At 43.1% G+C, this 19,248-nt stretch overlaps 1 protein-coding gene across 2 annotated transcripts in view; it reads left to right on the top strand.

Annotated features, from left to right (window-relative positions):
• The window catches only part of HEATR1 (HEAT repeat containing 1), a 1,158,897-nt gene that overhangs the window by 103,771 nt on the left and 1,035,878 nt on the right, over positions 1-19,248 (top strand). For both annotated transcript variants that reach the window (XM_069607931.1, XM_069607932.1), the window contains exons 4-6: positions 8,224-8,365; positions 12,356-12,457; positions 18,982-19,122. In XM_069607931.1, the coding sequence (XP_069464032.1) occupies positions 8,224-8,365; positions 12,356-12,457; positions 18,982-19,122 (385 nt within the window). The remainder of the gene's footprint in view (positions 1-8,223; positions 8,366-12,355; positions 12,458-18,981; positions 19,123-19,248) is intronic.

Raw genomic sequence — 19,248 nt, 5'->3', positions numbered from 1 at the left:
TGCAGAGCTGTTGGAGGGCCTGTAGGCCTGACAGAAAACCCATCGCCTTTGACCGATTTGTTATGTTGTTCATGGGCCTGATCAATGGCAATAGCAGAGAATGCATGTTTTGACTTTTGTGTTGGTGTTGGGGTGATGCTTTTAAGTGGACAGGAATCCATTGTCCATATGACCCAAGGAAAAGTCGGGGAACAATATTGGATAGCGCCTCTTAGTAGAGCTGGAAATCTCCTTCTCGTATCGGTCTTAAAATAGTCATCAAAAGGAGTTCTAGTTTTAGAATGATGTACCAGAATTTAAATTAGGCACATAGACCACTTCTTTCTTTACAACAGTCTTCAATTGACTTAACTTGACTGCTATCCTCCGTCTTGGCTGTAGTCATTGTAGGCCTGCTGCAGAAGTAAATGGAGACTACTGGCTATGATTTGATGAGCCCTACGGGTACAAGTCGCATGGAATCCATTTATAAACCTGCTTTTCCAGCTGTGGTAACATCATCCCGCAGTACTCCAGTCCACCCACTGTCATCCAAGAGATTTCCAAGAACCTTGAGAATTGCCATCTCAACATGCAGCCCACCAAAGATTACATTTATTTGGGTTTGTATAGCGCACATCTGCCCAGGGGCATCGTGGCGCTGGTCAGGTATGCTCACTTAGTACATGTCAGATCAAGATGCATAATTTACAACAGGTATGTGGTTTGAGCGGGTTACATACAATAGTTACAAGTGTAGTTGATACATACTGTTGTCACACAAACCAATATGAACGTTGTTATACACAGATGTCACCATTTAAACAATATCGAGAGAGCAGATCGGAGTTAGTTGAAGAGGGTGGAGAGAGCAGAGAGTTGATCTTGATTCAGTTACAATGAATTGATCTTTGCCATGAGTTGTTGGTCAGTTGTTCTGGATTAGTTATGCCAATGTGTCGAGTTACTGGTCAAACGTAATGATTTGAATCTGGCCAGGATTAAGACCTTTAACTGCTCTCTTCACAATGTCCATTGAATGGTGAATCATGGCCACTGACACAGCCTGCTCTGGAAATGGAGGAAGCAGGTATGAAAGTGTTAATTTACAATCTTTTGGAGTTTCATCTTTTTGACTTGTGTGGTATGCTGCCCAGGTAACTATTTCATCCCCTTTTAGGTTCTCACTGGCCAGAACCTGTTACATGCTTCAGCCAGGTGTATTCTTTCATCATAGCTTGCAGCGTAACGTGGTAGTCCACTAAATTCTCTTCTATTGGTGCAGAAGACAATCCATTGTCATAGGAGGAACAGGTGACGCGCTGGTGTAGAATCCGGGAAGATGATTAGTCACTTTCTCGGCACAAGGATTTTTAATCCTGGTCCGATCAGTCCCTGTAGAATTATCTGAATGTAGGCATATTGATATTCCTCTACCATGGAAAGATTCATGAGCTGTAGCTTGGATTGTGGTCTATATTGTCGACAGCACTAGTCGTGAAGAACCCTCAGTTTAACTAGAGGATTGACTGCATTCTCTGTGTGTTAGTGATGGCATACGGCATTGCCAAGTTCTGATGAGATGTGTAGCACATGGTCATATGATATGCATAGCCCGAGCTCGGGCAGGGTTTTAACAAGTTAACGTGTGTAAGTTCTTGTATGGATTAAAATACATAAAATACCTTAGTAGATGGGCAAAGGAGCTTCCCGTTCTAGGTTGTGCCTGAAGGCTCTTTCAGACTCCTACTCCTGACGTCTTTTGTACATTAGTAACTACAACAGTGAGGATTGGTTGTGGCATTGTTGAAGAACTTGACTGTGTTTTAATGTTTGGGCCGTTTGTAACCATAGCAACAGTCCTAACGGAGATGCTGGCACAGTCTTCCTGATAGTTGTTTCCAAAAGATCCATTTAAATGATTTTTCATTTTAAAGATGTCTCACTATGTTTGCTGCTTTAGTAAGATGAACAGCATCACAATCTGCATCCTATTCAGATGCTTTGCTCCATGCAGATTTAATATTATGAACATTAGTCCGCGTTGTGTCTAGATAGGATTGTGACTGTTAGCAATGCTGCACTTCGTTAGAATTGTGAATATTAGCCTACGCCAGACCCAGACAGGATTATGAATGTTAGCAATGCCACACTTAGTTAGAACTGTGAATATTGGCCTGCGTCACCTCCAGATAGGATTGTGAATGTTAGCAATGCCACACTCAGCTAGAATTGTGAACATTAGCCTGTGCCGGACCCAGACGGGATTGTGAATGTTGGCAATTCCGCAACTTAGTTGGAAATGTGAGCATTAGCCTACGCCAGACCCAGACAGGATTGTGAATGTTGGCAATGCCACACCTAGCTAGAACTGTGAATATTAGCCTGCATCACCTCCAGATAGGATTGTGAATGTTAGCAATGCCACACTCAGCTAGAATTGTGAACATTACCCTACGCCAGACCCAGACAGGTTTGTGAATGTTGGCAATGCACACTTAGCTAGAACTGTGAATATAAGCCTGCATCACCTCTAGATAGGATTGCGAATGTTGGCAATGCCGCACTTGGTTAGAAATGTGAATATTTGCCTGCCCCAGACCCGGACAGGATTGTGATTGTTGGCAATGCCGCACTTGGTTGGAATTGTGCACGTTGGCCTATGCAACACCCGGACAGGAATGTGAATGTTAACAATGCCCCACTTCCGCACTTAGAATTGTGAACATTAGCCTGCCCCAGACCATATTAGATTCTGAATATTAGCAATACCGCACTTAGCTAGAATCGTGAACATTAGCCTGCCCAGACCCTTACTAGATTGTGAATGTTAGCAATGCCACACGTAGTTAGATTTGTAAACAGTAGCCTGTGTCACTTCTAGATAGGAATGTTAGCAATGCCACACTTGGTAAACTTGTGAACATTAGCCTGCACCAGACCCAGACATGATTTTGTATGTTAACAATGCTACACTTCCGCATTCAGTTAGAACCGTGAACATTAGCCTGCCCCAGACCCGTCCCAGATTGTGAAGGTTGGCCACACTTGGCTTGAATTATGACCATTCGCTGATGCCAAACCCGGACAGGACTGTGAATGTTGGCAACGCCGCACTCTAAGTGTGAACATTAGCCTGCGCCAGACCCTGACAGGATTGTGAACGTTAGCCTGAGTCGCTGCTTGATAGAAATGGGAATGTAAATGTTGACATGCCCCACATGTGTATAACTGTGTACACTGCTTTCCTGCTTCCCATGCTGCTGCTATATATCTGTATCCCCCCTCCTGTTACTGTAAAATCAGCCCCATGTCTCTGTGTCCTTGTGTCGCCCTGGTCCCTGCCATCCTGTTCACGTCCCTGGTCTTGGGCGCTTTAAAGATAACCATCATATCGCATCACTACGTTTACACTCTACTTTACACCATCATTCAACTAGAACACAGCTATACCCCTGATTAATTCGGCCTAGTTGTTCACATACGAATACGACCCCAGGAACACCTCATCACGCTAATAAAACGCTGCTAGCCGAGCACATTTTGGCCTAGTTGCTCACATATGCGTCCTTCGGGCTAACGCAGCCAGAGCCCAGTCTGGGTGTCCACCCACCAGACTGCACCCATCCAACTGCTATCTTCAGCACCACACCTAATGCTAGGATGCAGCTACCATCCGGCAATTACATCAGCTGCACACACACATCTGGTGCACCCACGCACCCTATGACACTATCTCTCTTCTGACCAGAACTTCGGTTCCCAAGGGCGTTCAACCTACCAGCGCTTTGAGGTCATACCAATGATCTATAGAGCGCTATATAAATGCCAAGGAACATAATATAACATTAAATATAAGCATCACATGACGTCCTTACTTATGTGCTTCCATGTCAGGAAAATAAGCATAATGTTTTTCAGTTTCTTGGAAAGTACGAGTCCTGAAAGATCAATGCCAAATTGTTTCATCCTCGTGCTGTACAGATTGCATAGTTCAAAACGTGTGTTGTGTGTGTGTGTGTGTGTGTGTGTGTGTGTGTGTGTGTATATATATATAGCCATTTCATTGTCCATTTGAGCATCTTCGATGTATGATAAAAGTTCTGCAAATGCAATACCATAGTTAACTTGGACCATCTCAGTTTCTTGTATTGTTTTTTTTTTTCTATTTTGCACTATTATATAATAACACGAGGCAATACATATGCTACATGGCATCTTGTGCAATAAGATCGCCTGCACTCAGTCCAGCAAGCAGGAGTTTGTCTTTTAGTATAAGGGCACAGTGACAAGCGCGAGTATCAAGGCCGAATGTCGATACTGTACGCAATGTATCAGGCTTGAACGTATTCATCAGATTATGTACTTTCTCTGTATTTTTATCTGTCATACAAACTCCTTCATCTGTGAACCAAAATGAATTCACGGACCGTCTTATTTGATATGGAAGTAACAGCATCAAATAACATACGAAAAAAGGGCAGATGAACAATTTTACGAGGCCGCCATTTTGAATGTCTGCCATTACTGTTGGGGAGAAAATCTGGGATGGCCTCATAGCCAAAATAAATTCTTTTATTATGTTATATGTACCCCAAGTGTCATGATTCGATCATCAATAGCACAATTCTTCCAAATATTTCGCCTCTCTGCTGTACTATTTCACTGTGGCTTTGCTGTAATAATTGGGCACAGTGATCATGAAAGTGTGTTTTACAGTCACTGGCGATGCTGCCTTATGTTGTGTGCACAGGCCTCATGAACATATGGTGTAAATGCTTCTGTTTGCTGTTGGTAGGCTGCCATTTATTGGATTTTATGATGTTATCTTAAGCCATTATAAAATGTATGGCTTATTAGCCAATTTTTCACACAAATTGTGCTGTAAAATGCTTACTTCTGACCCATTATTTTAAACTATTTCTCAGGGGCAGAATAACGCCCCAGCCCGCTGCAAGATAGTGCCACCTCCCTCGCTACACTTAGTCGCTCACACTAATTAAGTGGAAATTATAGCGCACTTCAGCTAAAAAAAACAACCTTGGCACATTTATAATGGAGGTTCTCTCTTCAAGAGTTTCCTGTTCCCCTAACCTGCCTCACAGCACCAAAAGCTGCCTCCTCCATGGGCGCAAATGTTGACGTTTTTAAGCTTTGAAAAGTAATTGCTAGTTGAGGCGTTCTCTTGAGAGTTCCTTTGAGAAGTTTGAGGTGGCTTTAAGCTCTTCCCCCAACTTTCTTAACACTATCTTCTCTTCGCAGGCCCACAAGCTTCTGTCAGTGTCATTTTGAATTTGCAATAGCTTTAAGAATTTTGTGCCTAAGAATTTGGGTTGGCCCCTAAAATATTTGCCTTGATATCAAATTTCTTAAGAAAATAGTTAGTCTTGAGCACTGATAAAAATTCCTTATACCTAAATGTATTTTTAGGGTCCCATGGCTTTACCCTTAAACTTTTCCTGTTAATTCTGTGGAGTCACCATCTAAAGGAATTTGCTCCCAAAAATATACTCCTCTGTAACAAATTACATATTTATGGTTTGCAAAGGCATCTTGGAGTAAGACAGACAACAGATTCAAAGTAAACTCTTTTATTAACTTAAATCTCAGGATGGAAAAACACCTATCTTGCCCTATACTATAGTAGGATTTCCCTACCAAACCAAAACTAGGAAAAGTCAAAGTTCAATTTGGGAATCTGTCTGTGTCCAAAACCTATACTGGCCCTCACAACAAATCTTATACAACGTGTAGGGATGTCAGCACCCAACAAAATAGTGTTCAACATAAAGTTCGGAACTCTGTTCTGCTCACAGCTGTCTTTCAACTTCCTTTCCCAAGTACAAAGTAGTTCTAACAAAAGTTTCAGAATTGCCTTAAGTTAAAAAAAAATAATATAGAATGAATTGTTACTCTGGGTTCCCTTCCCTAAGATGTAAAACACAGTTAAAAACTCAAAATATCCAGATGCTCCGTCCTCTAGTCAATAAATAGTTCAAGCCTCGGGGTTCCCTTCCCCAAGATGTACTCTTGTTGGGAAGGAACCAGGGTCTTCCCGCACCCCCAAGCGCTTTAGAATTAGGCAAGACTTCTTTTAGGCGCTACAATGGATTAGGGGGAAGGAGGGGCATTGGGAAGGCTCTCATGCAGATATGATCACATAAACAGACATGGGCAGGCAATGAAGGACATGTGCAGGCACTGAAGTAGACAGTTATTGTTTAAATATAAAGCATAATTAACTATTAGCTGGATACATTTGTAATGTCAAGATCCTATGCATTGTAAAATCTTAGTACGATGGATGCAAAACTCCCCCCCTCCTTCCCAAGAATGTGGCTTTTGCTAAAAAATGAACTACATGCTTCGGCTGTGTTCGCTAGCACTGGCACACAGTGACTCACCAGCTGTCCCATGCAGGCTAAAATGGATTTACATGCTTGGTGCACAAAATGCACAAATGGGACATATTATGAATATTAAGGGTGGGAGGAACCTACAGACCTCAGATACCATGAGTAGAATGAGTGGAATATGAATAGAATTAATGTTTATAAATGTTTAGGTTTTCGGTTTTCCTGGGGCTAGGCCTCCAGGTTTGTAAAAGTCTGCAGAGCTGCAGTGTGTTTCTATGTAAGGTAGCAAAATGTAGAGCTGCATGTTCTGACACAATCGCTGACAATGAAGAAAGGAAGGATTTGGAGCAGCTCTTGTATGGAAGAAGGATGGACTGGGATGAAGCCATAGCCCGTATCCAGCGACGCTACTGCAGCAAGACCGAACTATATAAACTCCTGCCTGGGACCACTGTGGCAGGAGAAAGGCACGGGTGAGGGACAGGAGAAGACCGTCCAGGCAGCAGAGTCCTTTGCCACCATTCTCATTTTTGTAAGATTAAACTTGTTATACTTAGGAGATAGGATCTTGGCCTTATTTCCCTAGAGGGGTGTATTTATTCTGGTGTGAGCGCAATTAGGCACACCCTTACAATTGGGGACACCCTTACACTCTGAGTGCAGTGTTGATATGATGGTGTTTCCCAATTTTCTTAATGTTCTGCGCCACACTTTGCACCCACTGCATATGGCTAGTCTTTGCGTAACAAAATGTCTTGGTTGAAAATGGCAGTTTGTGGTAGTTCACTTTTTAAAGTTCATCTCCAAAGTTCCATTTACTTTGGAGTATAATACTTATTGGGTTTGCTGACTTTATTAAAGTTTTATTTACTGTAGCGTTCCATATGTATTGGTTTCTTTGTTTTAACACTTGATTTGTAGATTTATTGTATATAAACTGGCTTGCAATTTTAAAGTTCTTTCCCTTTTGAACTTTGTACACAATGTATTTTTTTAAATTGTACAGCTTTGTTTCTTTAGAATCTTCAGAAGTAATGTTCTTTCAGTGCGGCATTCAAAATATGAAGATAGATTTGTTGACTGTTTTCGGTTTAGCATTAACAAATTATTCAAGATTTTCATGCAAGGCATTCAGTGGTTAATTTCAATTTACTTTGGTAGAACATGCCTTTGTAGTGTACTAAAGGTGCTGATTAAGCACCAGGTACGGGAATGCACCTACCAATTGAGGGAATGAGCGGGATAGGCTGGCACACCTCCAATGGGCACTCTGGTGATCTGTAGTCGTATGTCAAATAAGGAGAGTTGTTTTTCAATATCCCATGAAAACAGGGGTTGGTCATTGGGAGAAAAAGGGATACTGCGTCTCTCCCAGAGCTCCCCACACCCATTCCCCACAGACCCTCCACCCAGGTGATCCTCCCTCGCTTGTCCACCTCCAGGGTCGGGTTCCAAGAGCGATGGCCTTTACACGGCCACCTGCGCAGAGGATCCATGGGGACTAGGAGTGAGAACACCTTCAGGTTTCTCAGTTTGTTGAACCCTTAAGGAAGAGTGTATTTTCGTAAAGTACTGTGTATACATTCCCTTATTGCATGTTATGGTACACTGTACTTTATCTTTTTAACCACTGAGCACCCCTCCTGGGAGCACAGCTATGTCTGCATTACCATGTTCACCCCTGGAATAGTCCGGCATATGTCTTTCAGTGCCTTGTGTTTGCTGCCATAAATTGAATGAGCTGTTGATAAAAATGGCATGCCACTCATAATCATTCAATTGCTGAATAAAGCTGTTGGCTTGTTTTTTATTAATAAACGTTTGTGTTCTGGGACTACTTCTCACTGGTGCCTAATCTGTTATTTGTGACTTTTCTTTCTCCCGCAAGGTTTCACATCCATCTGTACAATCAGGATAGCCTCATTGGTTGCGTTTTGCCATATCATGAGACTAGAGTGTTTGTACGAGTCATCCAGCTTTTAAATATCAAAGACCCGACGCACAGGTGGAACTGGCTGGAACCCATTCAGGTAGCTACAGTCTCCTTAAAACAATGCAGTATCATATTTTGCAGTTACCAGGAAATGCATATTTATCGTTAAAATGCACTGCTTTTTATTACTTCTCTTTTTTTGTGACCACATGTGATTCCATTTAAAATACATTTAAAGTCCTGGCCTACTGAATTAAATGCGTGAATTGAAGATACAATTTCCTGGAGAGTTTGTATAATACTTTCGAGAGGAGTAATTCTAGCTAAATTGGAGGTGATGTTTTGCCATAATTCTTGGGAACTTGTTTTCAAAGTATAATTTGGGGCAACGGGAGATAACCAGTTACAGCAGCACATGCCTGATCAATCGGTGCTGCCAAGATTTCAGTATCATAAGTTTGAGATGATTTGTTCGAACTGCGAACGCACAAGGTTTGACTTGTGCTAGATGTAACAGATGCTGTTTTGTTTTCCTGATTCGGTGCGGATTTAGCTGGATTGAAAGATTCTCTTTTGCGAGTATATCTTTGCTAGAATGCCTGTAAGGGAGATTGTGATGTTCCGAATCTCGTAATGTGTGACCTCGTGGCCTTTGTCTAATAAATTCAGTATACGAGTTAGAACAGGAAAAGGGTACATATCGGGGGCATTTGGGTCTAGGGATATATTAATGCTAGAAGGCAACACTTTTAGATTTGAGACATTGTTGGTGATGCTCATTGTAATCCGTGTCTTGCCCATTCAAATCCTGCCTTTCGTTGATTATGGAAGGAACCGGGGGAACAAGGCTCCAGTCATTCAAGATCTAAGGACAAAGGTCCAGAAGTCCAGCAACAGGTGCTGGGGTTCTCACTAGGAGAGGGGATGAAGCCTTCAAATTCTAAATCTCCCCAACACCTGGCAGATATCGGCAGAGATTTATTTTGCAAGCTGGTTTCTTTGATACAGTGTCAAAATTAGGATATGTGTTTATGTAAGCAAAGAAACTCCTCAAGACTTTCCTCTTCTCCTCTTCCTTCTCTCTCCCTCTACCCTGCTAACCTATGCATCTGCTCTATCCCTCTCTCCCTCCTTGTCTGCTGTTGGGGAGAATACTCAGAAATGTGCCAATTCCCTTCTACCTTCGAGACCCCCATCTCTTTTGCTGGACTTTAGGACTTTTAAATTTTATCCTGGAGAGAAAGACCTTTTTCCCCACTCTCTCATACATTTGTCTTTGATTTGGACTCTGTTTCTTTTGGTTTTGGAGTGTGACAAACTCCATAGGCATTGTGACACACAGCACCTTCAGTGCAGTGGCACAGGGCAGCCTTTCAGATTTCCCAAAGGTTTAAATACCTTCTCTGGGATAAACTACTGTTTCCAAGAGCAGTAAAGTGAAATTGACTTTACTTACCTTTTGTAACTTTGTAGACCCAGCACACACTATCCTACATAGAGTGCTGGAGGGGTTACTTAGTATCCCCTTTGTCTTTCTCCTGTAACATTTTTTATATTACCCTTTCTACAATTAATGGCTGGTGGCAGTGGTTTACTTTTTCCTACCATTGTGCGTTTTTACCGCAGGCTGAATCCTCGGCTGCAGTATTGCACCCATGGGTGCCAATTTTGTCAAAATGGCCCCAGTCTTTTTTTTCACCATTTCTTGTTGTAAAGGTCCTTCTTGAGATTTACTCTGCGTGCCAAACCAGGTTTGGTCCCTTTGTTCGTTTTGTCTTTGGGGTTCACTGCTGAAGCCCGCCTCTGGCTCCAGCGTGTCTGGCAGGGCAGGAAGCGAGGGAGGTTCCCGAAACTCCCTGTGCTTCGTCTCCTTGGTTACAGGAATGCACCCAAAGGTGATTGGCTGGCTGTCCTTGGAGGACAGGCACCCTGCTGTGTGAGTGACAGCTATGCTGCAAACAAATGGGAGAAACCTGCATAAAAGGCGAGGTATTTTGCTTGGAAGGCAGAGTCGACCACTGGACGAAGGAGTCCGAAGAAGAACTTGGAAGAGACGCCTGCTGCAACTCCTGGGCCGTTGGTTTGCCCGGTGAAGCCCTGCTGCAGTGCTGAAGCTCCAAATTTCCCTAGACTAGAGAAGCCCTGCAAAGGACGACTTCTCCCCTTGGGTTGGTGGGACCAATCGACCCCAAGACTAACTCATCTGTAAATCCTCTCGGTGCTGGCTGTACTTCCATTGCTGCTGCAGGATTGCCAAGGAGAGGAACACCAGAATCGAGTGCATCGTTTTTAAGCCAAACCTGAGCTCCAGGAAGATCCTCCGGATTCCCTCGAAGCAGGGGTGACGAAGCCTGAGCCACCTCAACAGAGTGCTGGACCCCAGAAGTAAGGAAAGTCCAAATAGTGTCCAAGAACCGCGGTGGTGCTATTCGTGAGAAGCTGAAACTGCAAAGTGCTGCTGATTTGAACTTTGTCCATTGCTGCTGCCGACGGTCAAACCGTAGTGCAGGAGTCACCAGATGTTCTACCCATTGTCCCCACGACTGAGGCCCAGGAACAACCGGATCTGCAATACAATAGGAACAGAAGCCAGCTGCAACCAATTTCTTCAGACCTAAGGTACTGTGACCTAAGGGTTACTGTGTAGCTTGCTCTCAGTTGAGATTTTACTGCATTTTGTAGAGTTGCTTGCAGGTCTGCCTTTCACAAGCCTCCCAGCTTGTGGCCCAATGTGATTTTCTTTTGCAACAAAAACTCTCTGTAACATTGTGCAAAACGTTTCACTTACCTTCAAGAAGAACTTTAGCTCCCCTAGACTTTGCTCAAGTGACATTGGCTGTCCTGGCTCCCTGATAGTGTTCTAACCTCTGACTTTGTGTTTTTATCTGTCCCTCAAAAAAGTCATACATTATTTACTTGTATAGCTGGGAAAGGGTTAATCTACATTGCATTGTGGAGTTCAAAAGTACTTACCAGTTTGAGAAATGTGTTCACTGTTGCTTTCTCCGTCTCACCTTTTCCTTTTGACACCAAACTAAGTATTGCTCTAAATGTACCAGTGATATATTAATGTCCACAGTGTCCTAATTACTCAAGTCACCTGAGGGTGTAGGAAGTGTCTGTGTGCCATCTCAAAAGGGTATCTACTGATTTATTGAAACATAGATGGGTATTTTGAAGTGTATTTAAGTTACATGTTTTTGCTCCCTTCTAAAGAAGGCATTTGACTTAAATTAATAAATAATTGTTTAATCAAGAGGGGTGTTTATTTGAATACTCTGTTGCAACCCTACAGCTCACATTGACCCCTCTTGAGATAAGCCTGGCTGCTCAGTCACTCTACCAACTTGTGTAGTACATGCTTATACCAAAGGGTGGGTTAACTATTGCCAGGAGGACAAGGCTGGTGCAATCTCCCACAGGGTACTGTATCCAATCTTGCCCAACATCCACACAGCTTGCTGACTGGCTTCCTGGTGTACCTCAGAGTCTCACAGGTCCCTGGCACCACTGCCAGTCCACTCACACTCGCCTGTGCGCCCTGCACTTGCCTCATCATCAGTGCACTTGGTCAATGACCAAAGAGAGTGGCATCTCTCGGCACTTACCCCAGCCTCCACCGACTGGGTGCACTTGGACCCCCGCCCCCAGAACGGTCTTTGCACTTGCACGATCCGAATGCACCATGCCTTAAGGTCGTAGGTCTGTTTCTCCCTTGTCTTCACTCCGTGCATGGTGGTATCTTAATGCACTTAGAGAAACTGCAGAATCGTCGTCAGACCCATTTGCTGTTATCTCCAATGTTAATTTTATTGTATGCACTTACTCTGCCTGTGCAGACTAGTATCGTTTCAGAATTTCAAGGGCTCTGAACGACTGTTGTTTAGCCCCTCGTTCCCTCCCTCCTTGAGCACTTTGAAACACTTGCCTTGTGTATAGGTGCTTTACAAATGAACATTACCATTACCATAAGTCATGATTTTTTTAGCCTTATCTACATAATTTCTAGTAGACCTTTACATAATATGCATGCTTTTGTGATGTGCTGTGTTTAATATTTTCTTCTTTTTGATTTTATATTCTATAGAAACCAGGAGTTCCTCTTGCCCGTGACACTTTAATTACACACTGCTACAAAGATCTGGGCTTCATGGATTTCATTTGCTCGCTGGTAACAAAAGCAGTAAAGGTTGGTATGCCAATTGTAAGTCTTATTTGTGAATGCTTGTAGCATAATAATTGCAGGATATACAGGTTAACCTGTGTTAGGACAGTTTTTCTAAAGTCCACCCAGTGGGACTTTATAAAAGTATACCTTGGGCAATACAGAAAATCCAGCTCTTAGTATAAGGCTGTACCACCTGATATTTGGTAGCGGTGACAGAGAAGCCAGGAGGGAGAGCGGGCTGTAGGAAGGTACAAAGAACTTACAAACACTGATGCACTGATGTATTGTACACATGATGGTTTATTATATATATACATAGGTAAAGAGGATTCTTTAGAAAGGTAAGTACTATTCATTATAAGTCATAAACACAATTATAAAACCGAACACCATACCTATGATCTGTAAACCAAAGTATAAACCTTATTTAGAATAGCAGTATACAGTTCAAGGTGAGTCAATCCTAGTGTTACACATTTAGAATGGCAGTATACTGTTCAGGGAGCGTTCAAAGAAATTAGTAGACTTTTAAAATGACTTTTTAATTCAAGGTAAGCGGATCCTATTGGTAGTAAACTTTCCCTTATTCAGTGTTGGGAATAATATAGTTATACCAACAATGTTACAAGTAGGTACCTTGCAGCATATGTTACTTCTTCTTTCAGGGATGATAGTTACACCCATATTACTTTTTAGAATATGATATGGCATTTATAACGCGCCTATACACACGTTTCAAGGAGCGACGAGGCAAGGGAGGGGGAACGAAGGGACGACATATGAATAGTGCAACACAATTCAAAGGTAAGCAATGACTTCTGAATTACTTTTCAGAATGGTAATATGGACTTCAAAGATAAGTAAGGACTCAGTATTATGAATTTAGAATTCACGGTGGGTAAAACCCTATTGGTAATAAACTCTTATTCTATTTCAGGAATATGCAGTTATACCAATGTTTCATCAGAATAGTGGCACACAATTTTAAGTTGAGCAAGAACTAGACTTTTCAGAAAGGCAGTAAGCAGTTCAAGGTAAGCAAAACCTAATGTTGCACATTTAGAATGGCAGTATGATATTCAAGGTGAGTAAAACCATGTTGGTGATATACTGTTACACTTATTCAGTTTCAGGAATCCTACAGTAATACCAACTCTGTTACCTAAGTAAATAACTTTGTATACTTTTCAGAATGGCAGTAAGTAATTCACAGATAATTGAGAACTTTGTAATACTTTATCTCGGAAACTGAATAAGTTACAATCAGTTATAGAACTAACACATTTAGCAAGTAAGTACTTACTTTGCAACACTGGTTCTATTTTCTAGTCCGTGGTCTTCTACTTTAGAAGTCCTTGCCTATTCTAAGGAATGTGTGATCTCGGAGGCAGAAGGGGGGACACTGGTGACCCTGTGGGCCAACAGTAGGCAGGTCAGGATAAGGTACAGATGCAGGAAAGTCGGAGTTCCAGAGGATTTATTGTCCAACAATTAGGTACATACTTTGTAGTTAGAAGTGTTCAGCGACTTCGCAGAAGGCTCCCTAGATGCATTCTAGCGTTAAGCCTGGACGAACAGCGATAGTCGCTGAAACTCTCCTTCTCCCACCCTGTGAAGTGTCCTAAGGAGGCCTGCATTGTTGGATTCTGCGTTCCTTCACTGATTGGTTTCATCTTGCATTTCCAGCCAACCTAAGACTTGCAACTCCTTAGGCACCTCTCACTGGAACAAACAGCAGAAAATCAGGTCCCAGTGACCCCCACCCACCTGCCCCCAGATGATTCACAGAGTCAGGGGGGTAAGAACACATCAGTGTGCCTGTCCCCCGCTCTTCTGTGTTAGAATGAATTTCTAAACTCTGGCCTGGTGGACAGATGTTTAGGAGGCCACTCTTATTATTGTGAACAGGGAGCAACTTTAGCCAAATCAATCAAGGTAGCATGGAGAGAGGCAAGTTTGGTCAGGGGTCCACAATGGGTCCACACAGTAAAACAGCAAGTATTACACTTAGAAAGTTAGTTTTAAAAGTAACACTTTTGTTATTGGCCCAGAAAGCTCCTGAAAAATGACTAGCAAGTAATATCACGCAATACTAAAATACTATACAACATATATATATTCACTGTAGTTGGTGCAGAATAAACCAATAGCCCCCCACCCCCAATACCTGAAAGGAAAGGCAAATGTATAGAGATGGCACTAACTGTACACAGGATTTACAATCCTAACTTTTTAAGTCCAACCCTAAATTGTATAGGGCCTTGTGCCCAAAGTTCACAACGTTTTGCATTGTCAGGGGAAGAGTTAGGAGCGGTGTTAGGCAAGATTGTATGCAGTACCCTGTGGGAGACTGCACCAGCCTTGTCCTCTTGGCAATAGTTAACCCAACCTTTGGTATAAGTCTGTACTACACAAGTTGGTAAAGTGACGCCTCATGAGATAAGCCTTGCTGCTCAGTCAATGTGAGCTGTAGGATTGCAACATAGTTTCACAGTGACAAGTATCCAAATAACACTTACACTTTTGATTAAACAGTTATTTATTAATTTAACAGTCAGTCTGAATAAGCCTTCTTTAGAAGGGAGCAAATATGTAACACTTTAAATATACACACACTCCAGTTTCAATAAATCAGTAGATGCCCTTTTGGGATGTCACACAGGCACTTCCTACACCCTGAGGTGACTTCAATAACTAGGACAGTGTGGACATTGATATATCACTGACACATTTAGAGCAATACTGAGTTTGGTGTCAAAAGGAAAAGGTTAGGGAAGGAAACAATGGTTAACAAGTTTCTCAAAAAGGAAGAATTTTTGAACCCCCCCAATGCAATGTAGATTAACCCTTTCGCAGCTATATAAGTAAATAATGTATGACTTTTCGAGGGACAGATCAAAACATGGTCACAGGTTAGAAGAGTCTTCAGGGAGCCAGGACAGCCAATGTCAATTGAGCAAAGTCTAGGGGAGCTGAGGCACTTCTTGAAGGTAAGTAAAAAGTATTGCACAATGTTAGAGTTTTGTAGATGATGAAATCACTGTTGGGCCACAAGCTGGGATGCTTGTGGAGGGCAAAGCTGCAAGAAACTCTGTAAAAGGTAACAACTGGAAGTCTCAACTGAGAGCAAGCAAGTATGTTACCCAACAAGAGGACCCCTTAGTTCACAGTACCTTAGGTCTGGCTTCTGTTCCTGCTGTAGTATGGCAGATCCTGTTGTTCCTGGGCCTCAGTCATGGGGACATGAGGGAAGATGTCTGGGTGCTACTGCATTACGATTCAAAGGTCGGCAGCAGCAATGGGAAAAGTTCAGATCAGCAGCACTTCGCGGAATCGGCTTCTCGCGAATAGCACCACTGCGGTTCTTGGACACCTTGTGTACATTCCTTGCTTCTGGGGTCCAGCACTCTGTTGAGGTGGCTCGGGCTTGGTCAGCCCTGCTTCAAGGGAGTCCGGAGGATCTTCCTGGAACTTGGGTCCGGCTTAAAGACGATGCATTCGATTCTGGTGTTCCTCTCCCTGGCACTCAGTTCCTGCAGCAGCAATGGAAGTACAGCCAGCAACAAGAGGATTTCCAGATGAGTTTGTCTTGGGGTCGATTGGTCCCACCAACCCAAGGGGAGAAGTTGTCCTTTGCAGGGCTTCTATAGTCGAGGCGAATTCGGAGCTTCAGCACTGCAGCAGGGTTTCACCGGGCAAACCAACGGTCCAGGCGTTGCAGCAAGCGTCTCTCCCAAGTTCTTCTTTGGATTCCTTTCGTCCAGTGGTCGACTCTGCCTACCTTGCAAAAGACCTCGCCTTTTATGCATACCTCTCCCATTCATTCGCAGCCTAGCTGTCACTCTCACAGCAGGGTGGCTGTCCTCCAAGGACAGCCAGCCGGCTGGCCAATCACCTTTTGGGTGCATTCCTGTAACCAAGGAGACTAAGCACAGAGTTTCAGGCACCTCCCTCGCTTCCTGCCCTGACAGATAAGCTGGAGCCAGAGGCGGACTTCAGCAGTGAACCCCGCCAAAGACCAAACGAACAAAGGGACCAAACCTGGTTTGGTGCACAGAGTAAATCTCAAGAACGACCTTTCCAACAATAAATGGCGAAAGAAGACCGGGCCATTTTGACCAAATGAGCACCCATGGGTGCTATTTTGCAGCTGCGATCGCAGCCCCCGGTAAAAACACACAATGGTATGAAAAAGTAAACCACTGCCACCAGCCATTAATTGTAGAAAGGGTAACATAAAAAAGTTGCCTGAGAAAGTAGACAAAGGGGATACTAAGTAACCGCTCCAGCACCCTATGTAAGATAGTGTGTGCTGGGTCTACAAAGTTACAAAAGGTAATTAAAGTCAATTTCACTTCACTGCTCTTGGAAACAGTAGTTTAACCAGGAGAAGGTATTTAAACCTTTGGGAAATCTGAAAGACTTCCCTGTGCCACTGCACTGAAGGTGCTGTGTGTCGCAATGTAAAAAGATGATGCCTATGGAGTTTCAGATTCCAAAACCAAAAGAAACGGTGTTCAAATAAAAATACATGAGAGAGTGGGAAAAAGGTCTCGCTCTCTCCAGGATAAAAATGAAAAGTCCTTAAGTCTAGCAGAAGCGCTAGGGGTTTCTAAGGTAGAAGGGAATTAGCACATTTCTGAGAATTCTCCCTAACAAGAGGGTTCCTGTGGACGTGGAGATGGGTCCAAAAGTTAGATAAGATAGTATTCTAGTGAATAAAACTGTCCCCAGCTTTTGGAGTGCTTGCGCAAACAAGCTATGGCCAAGCCAAACTGATGTAAAAGTTTCAAAAGTTAGAAACGCATTTAAAAGGGGAGATAGGGATTCAGGTAAGTGCAACTTTAACTCACCCCTGCCCCGTACTCTGGTTTCTCTTCTTACTTGGCAGGTCTTCAGAGGGTCATCAGTGGTCGCGTTTCCCACTGTTTCATCCAGACCTCAGTGCCCAGAAGTTAGATTCAAGTGAGTCCCCTAGTTGGCAACAGATGCTGGTGTACCATGTTCGAGTTGAAGAACTTCAATTGGCTTGGGCACCAGGAGACGTCGGAACCAGTTGTTCCCACTGGTCCAGAGGGTCGAAGCACCCACAAGGGTCTTCTGGGATCAGCTGCTCAACAGGGCTTCACAGGGACTTTAGCAAGAGTTGGTCACCAACCTCATCCGGGATCGTCCACGGGTCTTCCTTCTGTCTTCACATCTGCACAGGATACTTTGCTCTGATCTGCTGGAATGACTGCAGGACACCTTCTTATCCAAAAGTCGGATGAGTGATCAGACTCCGCCCTCTCTCCCTCCCAAGCTAAACCTGGCAGCTCTGTCATAGCTACCATTATTTCAGGTCGTTCAGCCTTACACTAAGTTTAGTTTCTGTATTGCCAAATGTATAGTTTTATAAAGCCCCTGGATGGTCTTTAGAAAAACTGTCCTAACAGCCCTCCAATGGAAATATCTTACACACGCATGCACACCAGCAGTGGTCCAATCAAGGACCACTGTGGGTCTGACTCATGAATGCACACCCAGATAGACTCGCACAAGTATGTGGATTGGGACCAGACAGTTCCAGCCCACTTCCTGGGTTCCAACACACGTGGCATGCACTAGCCCATGGAAATCACTGCTTTCCCAGGCAAATACATGACAATAAAAGGGAATTCCTGACATGGGAAGGCAGGAAGAAGGCCAAGAACAATGAGGCCAAAAAACAGGCAAAATACCTCGTGGCGCCGCCATCTTGGCACACTAGCCACACAAGAAAAATACATCAAAAACAGTAACGATGTAACCGCTGCCACCAACTTGTGTTTAGGCACATTTAAAAGTAGGCAACAATCTCTTGAGTGTAAGTCTACATTGATATAAAAGTATTCCCATTGCTGTGCATTGAAAGATGCACTGTGCAACATGAAAGTTACCCAAACCGATAACATTTAAAAAGACAAAAGGAAGACAGTTTCCCAGCACGGACAGTCTGAAGGACTAATCAGTTTCCCCATGACAAAATGAACAAAAGGCCAGTTAAGTGAAGCTGAAGGCTTCATTGCACTGTAGAAAGTCAGGACCACGTGTAAAGCATTAGCAATACGTTTGGGGGTCCATAGAATATGGAGGAAAAGTTGCTTAAAGAGAAAACGTTCCTAACGCTAACCTCTTAGAGCTCACTGTTCATCATAACTAGGGTGGCCTCCTAAAACAGCTCAGTTACTGGCCAGTTGCTCATGTCTGTCCCAGACAGAGGGGAGGCCAAAAGAGCCTGTATTTGTGTTACTTCCATTTAAGGGAAATGAAACATTCTTTTAGTAAAAGCTGTAAGTCCAATCCCTCCGTAGCTTTAACAAATGACCTGTACTGTTGACTGACTGTAATGACATAGGCCATTGATTTTCTGCTGAAGTCTTACTATGTTTCTATAAAATTGCTACAAATAGCTGTTGGTAATGCAGCCTTTTAAAGCGAGTAGGGGGCGGAAGGGGGTCAGTCATAAATACTTTAGTGCCTTCTCTTTGATTTTTTGTGTGAATAATGTATTTTTATTTTCTCAGGCTTTCGCCGAGTACTCTAGCAGTGCAGCTCAATTGAGAGTGTTGGTTTCATTTTATGCTTCCACTATTGTCTCTGCTCTGGAAGCTGTGCAGAAGATAACTGAGACGATTGTTGCCAAACTCCTTCCATATGTGCAAAAGGTATTTACGAATGCCTTATTGACTGTAACCTTTTTGCTAGTCGTACATGTTATGAATGTTGATTAATCACATTATCTAGTAACTCCAAAATGGCCCTTTTTAAATAACCAATAAACTATTGCAGTA

Source organism: Ambystoma mexicanum, chromosome 4q, assembly GCF_040938575.1.
Source record: "Ambystoma mexicanum isolate Mex_15411 chromosome 4q, UKY_AmexF1_1, whole genome shotgun sequence".
NCBI classification, from domain to species: domain Eukaryota; kingdom Metazoa; phylum Chordata; class Amphibia; order Caudata; family Ambystomatidae; genus Ambystoma; species Ambystoma mexicanum.
This window is presented reverse-complemented; position numbering and strand designations above follow the sequence as displayed.